Below are 9,226 nucleotides of genomic sequence, written 5' to 3'. Positions count from 1 at the left end.
TAAGAGATACTAGAGTAGACTCGGACCAAGGTGTGTCATTTTTCTTTATGGGTGAAACAGTCAACGTTGGACATTGTACAATTAACTGAGGTAAAATATTACAAATCTCATAACTATAAAAGATGAGATAAATCTTAGGTTTATAGGTAAGTATCTACTTCCACCAATAAATATATCTTTTAAATTGAAAATATGGACTCGTTACAATTTCGAATTTATCTATAAATGATAAGTCAATATCTTATTCACTAACAATATTTAAAATCAATACAGTGATAGTACATCAAATATAAAATTTTATATTTATATTATTTATTTGTTTAAGAAATTAAAGTTTTTACATTTTTACCTCAGCAAAAAAAAATGATGAATTAGTGCCTTTGTTATGATTAGTTTTACAACATTTTATGGTGCCTCCACCTCTATAAAAGTCTTTACTTCTTACCTAATTTTGTAGCTTAATAATCCCTCAAATGTTATTAATTGTGTAATTAAGATTTCAGACTTAATTATATCAAATTTGATCACTTAAAAAAAAAACTCGAACAATAACTCAGGAAAAAGAAGTGAATTGTTCTTTTTCCATCCGATCATTTGTTTCATAAGAAGAAAAAGGAACTAAGTTCTACTAAAAAGGTTATCAAAACTCTAGACAAATTTAATTTCTTAAAATTTTCCAACGACCATCCACTAACTAACTATTGTGTTGAGCCAGCTGTGGTCCCCATATGGGCTTGCCAGCGCACGAGCTTTGTTTTGTCAATTTTAGCGCAAAAACATGGGCCACGTAGCTTGAATTATGACAAACTTGCCATAATCAAGATCGCGTGAAAGGGTAGATGAGGGGGCGGGACCCGGAAGGGTTTAGGTAGGTAACACTGTTCGAAGAGGTTACAATCGAAAACTTACTTTTTTTTTTTTAAAATTAAGAAAGGAGATTTGAATTCTATAATTATAACTATAAGGTGATTACGACATATATATAACAATTTGGTTTTTTTTTTAAGAATTTCTTTAAATGTTTAATTTTACAATCAAGTTTTTAAGAAATCATGGTTCATAGACCAAAAACTGCAATAATATAATATTTCTCTATAAATATTAAATTTAAATTTTTTATTTTTTTGAGCCTATGAAAATTAAATGGATCATCTACCATTCAAAAGAATTGTTCTCCTTATTTTCCCCCTAAATTAACATCACCACTTCATCAACATTTAAATTTGAGCTTTTCAAATTTAAAACCTTAGAACTCATTGAGCTTTATATTATATTATATTATATATAGATAATACATACATTTTCTATATTTTAAACAAAATAAGTATACCTATTGGATTTTTTTTCTTTTATTTTTCATTTAAAAAAATTTGAACTTTACTTTTTGAATAAAATTTCTTTCGATTAGTAGGGAAAGAAAATTGATATAATGCTTCAAAAAACCCTTAAATTAGGTAAAAAAATTTAAATAAATTATTATTCTTTTATTACATTTAATTAAGCTCATATACTTTTATTTGATTCAAATAAGCTATTATAATTAATGTTGATTAATTGTCATTAGTCATTTTTGTTCATATAGTGTTGATGTTGAAAATGAAAAATATTAAATGATCATATCATCATATCATATTATCATCTATTATGACATATCAATATATTACAACAACATCACGTGACATCGAATATTAAGTGACATTTTAACTAAATTAATCATTAATAATGAAAGTTTATTTGACTCAAAATAAAATTAAGTATAAGGGTTTATTTGGTTTAAAATAAAATTATAAAACTTAATTGAAAATAATAAAAAAATAAAGACTTATTTAAATTTTTTAAAATACCTTAGAAATTTTTTAAATATTATGTCAAGAAATTTTTATTGATCCATAAATAATAAAGTGAATTACAAGCTTTACAGCCAAATGTTCGAGTTTTGCATTCTTATGTCATGAAGAGATCTGATACGATCCGATCCAAAGAATATATATTACTAGTAGCTAAAAGCAGATCAGTTTAACCTACCGATGATGAAAAAAAAGGAAAGAATTAATTGACTTGGCCACAACTGGTCGCTTTACTCCTTTGAAAATTGAAATACGATAGTAGAACCTAATTAATTCTTTGTCTTTAACAGAGGCAAATTAATTAATTTAAGGAATTAAGAATCATGCAGTTGGAACGGGCCCGCCAATACGTACCTCTTTTTATTTGATAAAGCATGCCGCACCAATCTACCATAGATACTAAGATATTCGATCATAGTCAGGAGCAAGCAAATCAGTGCATAGTCTCTGTCAGGTAGGCTTTTAGCTCCCTTGATTACTATTACTTATTGACCCCCAATTTTCGTCGAGCGCTTCGCAGCCTGGCGTAAGGGTAGGGAGTTACAAGTTCGGGTCCGTATATATATGGAAATGGCTATGAGACAGTGCCGGTCATGTCACACCTCGTTCCTGCATTTTGACAAAGTTGAAATGGGCACTGAATCTTTGAATGAGTGAGGTAGTGTAGATATTAATTGTTGTTGAACTAGAACTTCTATTTCTGCGAGTTAGACACGGGGGATTCTTTGTACCTAAAGAAAGTTAGGATTGTAGTAAGAGAAAATGACAGGGTCGAGCTTTCTTCTTCCATTGGGGATTTTTAAAAGGACAGCCGGATTGTCGGATATCTGCCATCTTTGATGAGTTCCTTGGCAGAAAAAGCTTGGCAAAACATGGGTTTGGGATCGTCGATGTTTCTTGCAGTACTGGTTTTTGTTGCTCATTTTCATTTCTGTTACGCAGTGAAAGGTAGTAATATTATTTTTTCATGCCATTCCCTCTCCCACACTAGCAGTATTATAGTACATAAATGTAGAACTTGGAAAAAAAATAAAAGAAAGAAACACAATCTTAACACGTACAGAATTCTCTTTTGCAGCTCCTTATTACAGCTTTGTCCAAGAATCAACCTCAGCCCCACAAGTGTCATTTTATGACTACATAATCATTGGTGGAGGAACCGCTGGTTGTCCCTTGGCTGCAACCCTCTCCGCAAGCGCAAATATTTTAGTCCTGGAAAGAGGAGGATCTCCCTACGCCAACCCTGGCAAGTCGGACAAAGAGAACTTCTTCCCAAATCTTTTAGACCACTCTCCCGGATCATATTCTCAAACATTCATCTCGGAGGATGGAGTCTACAACAGCCGAGCACGCGTTCTTGGTGGCGGATCAGTCATTAATGCAGGGTTTTACTCACATGCTGAAGCTGATTTCTTGAAGCAAGCTGGTTTGAATGAAGCTTTAGTTAATCATTCCTACCAGTGGGTTGAAAAAAAGGTAGCTTTTAAGCCACCTTTGTTGCAGTGGCAATCTGCTCTTAGAAATGGGTTGCTTGAAGCTGGAGTTTTGCCGAATAATGGATTCACCTATGATCATGTTTTTGGGACCAAAGTTGGTGGAACTATATTTGATACGGATGGTCATAGACATACAGCAGCTGATTTGCTTGAGTATGCTAATCCATTGAATATTAAGGTTTACTTGTATGCTACGGTACAAAAGATCATATTTTCAACAAAAGGTAAAGAGTATATTTTTGTTGAATCAGTGAATTTGTTGCACCACCAAAAAACCATAGGTATGCATGCATAATTTGTTTAAGTTGCAACCCAAATATTGAATACAACTTAAGAAGTAAGGAGTAAGGTAGTAAATTAGTAAAAATGAATTTTTTTTCTTTGAGCAAAAACCTTTGAAATTTTACTTGTTCGCTGTTTCCTGATTCATCAAACATACTGTGTTGAGGCAGTGTTTTCAAGACCAAGAGCGGATGGGGTGATTTTTGAAGATGCAATGGCAGTAAGACATTCGGCATTCTTGACAAGAGACTCCAAAAGCGAGGTGATCTTAGCAGCAGGTGCCCTTGGAAGCCCACAAACACTAATGTTAAGTGGTGTTGGCCCTGCTCATCAACTTGAAGCATTGGGCATCAAAGTGGTGATGGACCAGCCCATGGTTGGCCAGGGGATGGTCGATAATCCATTGAACGTTCTGTTTATTCCATCTCCTCTGCCTGTCGAGCTGTCACTCGTTTCCATTGTGGGCATCACCCGATTTGATAGCTATATAGAAGCCTGCAGCGGTGTGAGTTTTGCTCCCACTTGGACTCAAAGGGTTGCTAAAGAGTTGGCGTCCATCTTAAATCAGGTTGTTTTCCCTCCTTTGAAGCTTTGCGGTGCTTGAGTTTAAATTATACTATACATGAGAAATTCATCCACCATCAATGAATCTCTAACACTATAACTCTGGCGGTATGTGTAGACTGAGGAGAGCTCTATGAGTATATTTCAGGAAGCAATAGCTAACTCTCGCTCCTTCCTTAACACAAGAATAAAAGGTGGCATTGTTTTTGAGAAAGTGAAAAACCCAATGTCGAGAGGCCATCTTGAGCTTCGGAGTACGAATCCTCATGACAACCCCAAGGTCACCTTTAACTACTTCCAGGCACCAGAGGACTTGAGGAAGTGTGTGCAAGCCATGAAAACTGTTATAAATGCTATCAATTCCGAAGCATTCTCAAATTTCCGTTACAAAATTTTATCAACAGAGGCTCTGCTAAACCTGATAGTAAGGCTGCCCCTTAACCTGAGACCAAAACATCTTACTTCAGCATTTTCCTTGGAACAATTCTGCATCGACACAGTCATGACCATTTGGCATTACCATGGAGGCTGCCTAGTTGGCAGTGTTGTCGATAAGGATTACAAGGTTCATGGTGTGGATGCCCTAAGGATTATAGATGGGTCTACATTTACTCGCTCGCCTGGGACAAATCCTCAAGCTACTGTTATGATGCTTGGAAGGTAACAATAACGCATTAATTTTGCAAAATTTATTATTTTTTCTTCCGGTGTAATGCAAAATTTTTATTTGGAATATTGTTGAGGATTATTAGCATAGATAATTGTTTAGAATAGGAGTTTTCTAATAAACTTATGATATGCAGATATATGGGACTGAGGATTCTGGAAGAGAGACATTTCTTGAAGAAGTAGAATAAATATTTGTACACGAATTCTTTAGCAGCGTGTCCTGCTGATTTCCTGGAAAAAGGGACCAAGGGGCTGACTGGTAGCAGCTTAGCAGGCAATAAACTGAGTCCTGATGGGCTTGTAGCCGTTGTGGCTCATATGTTCTTTCTTTGGTTGCTTGGTTCAGTTAGACGCAAGACTGAAAAAAAATAATATTAGGGAAAGAGTTTAAGACGTATATCTATATCACTTTTTTTAAACATTCTATTCGTTCATTGATTATTTATTTAAGTACGTGAAAGGATTACACATGATAAAGTTCGAGAAGATAATGAAACTTAATGATTTGTATTGGTGAAATTAATTTATTGAATATTTATCGATATATGATTAGATTATTAAACTTTTATAATTTTTTTTTACAACAAAACAATATAAAAGTAAGTTAAGAAGAATTTGGAGAGAATGTGCGAGAGTGATTGCAAATTTTTCCTGTTGATGTATTTTCAAAAATTCATAAAGTCTTTTTTATAGATAAAGATATGTCACTTTATGCAGATATATTATAACCTTTTGAATAAATATAACTGTTTGGAACAGATATAATTATTTAAAGGACTTTCTTCTCTTTGTTCTTTCATTATTATTGTTGAAAATATCCAACAATCTCTCACTATTTTCAACATAATCTAAATTTTTGATAATCTTGAAAATCAATTGCATAAATGAAGGTGCCATCCGATTGAACCTACTTAGTGAAAACATATTAAAGTTAATCGAAATTACATGGTAGACTATATTTCAAAAAAGTTATTCCATTCAATCAACTGAATACATCTCACACAATGATTTCAACACTTAATAAATACGTAGTATCCGAGGATACTTTTATTGCTTTGCATCAGTATCCTTTTTTCATGAGTGCTACTAGAGCCAAGCTCTTGAGCTGGTAGTAGCTACCACATTTCACACTTACATAGGTAGACCTAATCATGAATGCCCTCATAATTATAGCACTCAAATAAATTTATATTATGGATCTATTAAGATTATATTACTCATCATTTTCTTACCATTACGGGTACCTAACACTTTACTTGAGATAAAATATTAGATATCATATTTACAGTGCTAGTAGCCACATTAATTGTGTAATTAAGATTTCAGATTTAATTATATCAAATTTGATCATGTGAAAAAAACTCCAACAATAACTCAGGAAAAAGAAGTGAATTGTTCTTTTTCCATCCAATCATTTATTTCATAAAAAGAAAAATGAACTAAATTCTACAAATAAGGTTATCAAAGCTCTAGACAAATTTAATTTCATAGAATTTACCGAGAACCATCCACTAACTAGCTAACTAGCATATTGAGCTAGCTTAGCAGGCAATACACAGAGTCCTGATGGGCTTGTAGCCATTCTGGCTCATATGTTACTCTTTGGTTGCCTTTTTCTTTAAGGCTATAATAAGCATTTTGCTTTGTACTCAGCTACCATTTCTAAAGGGCATGACAGGTTGAAATTTTTGTTTGCTGAACTGGTGCACTTTCTTTTGCTATTGCAAATTGACCTTAATTATATGGTGGTCTACACCTTCGGATATGTTATGCATAAACTTTTAGTGATGTTCAGAAATATTAAGATTCATAACAAAAAAAACTGAGAATCAATATTATGCAGAAACAATTTGGCACTAAAAGGACAGGGGAAAAATGAATCAAGCCAACCAAGGCCATCGAACGAGCAGGCAGCAAAATGAAAAGAATAATTCAGAAGAGAAAACATAGAAGAAACTTTCTAAAGCAGCCTTAACTTATTCACCTTGATTACATGGTGGAGAATCTCCACACTCAACTACCTTTTTCCTTTTCTCACCTTAAAGGCATCGACTAGGAGACCGGAACAATCTATTATGCTGCTACTGGAAAGAGATTTTACAAACCCTTGGATATGGGTAAGAAAAAGAAGCCTAGGATGGAATTTAGGCCTTCCAAAAGTCCTATCAAAGGCGCCCGTGCCATAAAGTATATCCACCGTATAACCCATAAACATATGCCATCTCTTCGATCATTCAATGGCTTATTCTGTCCCTTCCAGACAGAGTGCTTATAAAAGAAGTTCAGAGGTCACCTGCAGAACCTAGAAGCTATTCCAGACAACTATCCAGCCAGAGGAAGTTGCTAGTAAGCAAACCAGTCATAGGGCACCTCTCACGTGTCTAGTAATGTTAATTATTACTGCATTAATTTTGTCGGTGAAACCGCATTAGTTCCCAGGACTTGCCAAAGGAGAGTTGCCCTGTGACTGCTTCATCTTAGTATCCTCTACTGCTACATCTACAACTATCAATATACAGAGGAATTTGGTAGGGATCTTTTGACAATTGAAATGCTTTTAATTAGCATATTTCGGCCCAACTCATGCAAGTTTCCCTAGAAGGCATGGTGTGTAAGGATTCCAGCTCTTTATGTACATCACTGGCTTAATAGTCAGTTTAATGCCAGCATATGTAGCATCTGTCGCTGTTTATGGCATACGGTTGCTTATGTCAAGTTTTTATCAGCTTGGGTCAATCTTTGGCCGAACATTGATTTCAAATTGGATCATCATCAATTCATATGTATTCGGGTTGATGATCGAAGGCAAACAGCTATTCGAGAGAAACCCTCCTATAGAAATGCTTCCATCTTCCACAAAAACAAGATTCAATTTTTCAAATTGTGAGTTAAGAAATTTATTCAATACTAATATTTATTGTTACACGTAAATAATTGATTTTATTTTTAAATAGTAAGTATATATAAAATATAAAATATAAAATTAATTGTCTCTCATTAAATTAAAAAATTATTATTATATAAAAAAAGATGATTAATATTTCAATTATATATAATTGAAAATTTTAGTAATATTAATTAATATATAAGATTTTCAACAATTAAGAAAATGTTATTTAATAAAAGTCAGTACAAATTAGTTAAATTTTATTAATATTCAAGATTAATTGTATATCCTTGTTGGCTCCGGTAGTTTCGAGTAAGGACCTAACTAAGAAGGGGAAGCCCTAAATTGTAAAATTACCACGCAAGTATCATTGTCAGATTGTGAGAGAATATTTTTCATTCAAGTGCCTAATTTCCAAAAGGCAATACATGCTACTTTTGAATCCTAACTCTTGCTCGTAGCTCCCTAAGCAAGTGAAAAAGTGATTTCCTACTTAGGGAAGAAAAAATTGAAATCGCAAACCAAATTCTCTTTTGCTCTCTTTGAACTTAAACACACGAAAAAGGACTAAATTAAAGCAGATGAAAAGGTAAAAGAATAGTATGACACGAGGATCATATGCTGCCCTTCATATATAACTCGTTATAAGGTTACTGTTGCTCAGCCATCTTCATTGTGGAGGAGCATCTTCCCTCAACTCTACTCTTTAGTCTTCTCGCCTACCACAACCGGACTAGCTAGAAAGAAGAGTAGAAGAAGATATATTCTCCTATCCTTACATTGAACGCTTATGAGACCAGAGGCAAAGGGCAGAGAAGCAAAAAGGCAAAAAAAAAGCAGCCTCAAGAGGATATCCATAGCATAACCCTTCAAGCATATGCTATTCTTCGATGGTTTATTCTGTTTCTTTAACCCATTGGAAGTGCTTATAAAGATCCTGATGATCAGATAGCGGTAAAATTCAGAGTGATTTCAAAATTAACCAAGAATATTGCGCTGCAAGACCTGGAATGGGGAGGCTTTAGTCAATAAGCAAACCAGTCAAAGGGCACCTCTCCATTGGCAGGTAATATTGTGATTACTGCTGTAATTAATTATGCAAAGTGGGACTCCCCGGCCCTGCACTTCATTTCACAGACTTGCCAAAGGAGAGTTGCCCTGTGACAGATTCAGCTTAATGCCATCTGTGCCTTTTTGTAGATTATTGTGCCCACGGTTCATGCCACAGGTAAGATGTCGAAACCTCTTACAGAAATGCAATTAGGCTTATTTCTTCCAACCATTACAGATCTCCCAATAAGCCATGGAAGCATTGCTTCAAACAGGAAAAAAACAAAGCGACAAAATTGGCTTCTCATCATCATTTAGGTCGAGTTTGACGCCAGAAGGCCAGCTTCAGTAATCAACGCACAGGAGTCCTTTTTTTTTGCACTCCCATCTCTTGTAGTTATTTGGAAACTAGACCGCACAGTCAAGAAGTA

At 34.3% G+C, this 9,226-nt stretch overlaps 1 protein-coding gene across 1 annotated transcript; it reads left to right on the top strand.

Moving 5' to 3' along the window:
- Positions 2,244-5,311, top strand: LOC18605475 (protein HOTHEAD). Its single transcript, XM_018117446.1, has 5 exons — positions 2,244-2,795; positions 2,926-3,567; positions 3,796-4,193; positions 4,308-4,849; positions 4,993-5,311. Exons 1-5 carry the CDS (start codon positions 2,687-2,689, stop codon positions 5,039-5,041), a joined length of 1,740 nt encoding a protein of 579 aa, XP_017972935.1. The 5' UTR covers positions 2,244-2,686; the 3' UTR covers positions 5,042-5,311.

The sequence above is a fragment of the Theobroma cacao genome, chromosome 3 (assembly GCF_000208745.1).
Source record: "Theobroma cacao cultivar B97-61/B2 chromosome 3, Criollo_cocoa_genome_V2, whole genome shotgun sequence".
NCBI classification, from domain to species: domain Eukaryota; kingdom Viridiplantae; phylum Streptophyta; class Magnoliopsida; order Malvales; family Malvaceae; genus Theobroma; species Theobroma cacao.
This window is presented reverse-complemented; position numbering and strand designations above follow the sequence as displayed.

Excerpts from the sequence above, each read along its gene's own strand:
- LOC18605475 (XM_018117446.1), top strand. The coding sequence starts at position 2,687 with ATGAGTTCCTTGGCAGAAAAAGCTTGGCAAAACATGGGTTTGGGATCG. Across the intron at positions 3,568-3,795 it reads GATCATATTTTCAACAAAAG|TGTTTTCAAGACCAAGAGCG; the intron begins GTAAAGAGTATA and ends GTGTTGAGGCAG. Across the intron at positions 4,194-4,307 it reads TGGCGTCCATCTTAAATCAG|ACTGAGGAGAGCTCTATGAG; the intron begins GTTGTTTTCCCT and ends CGGTATGTGTAG.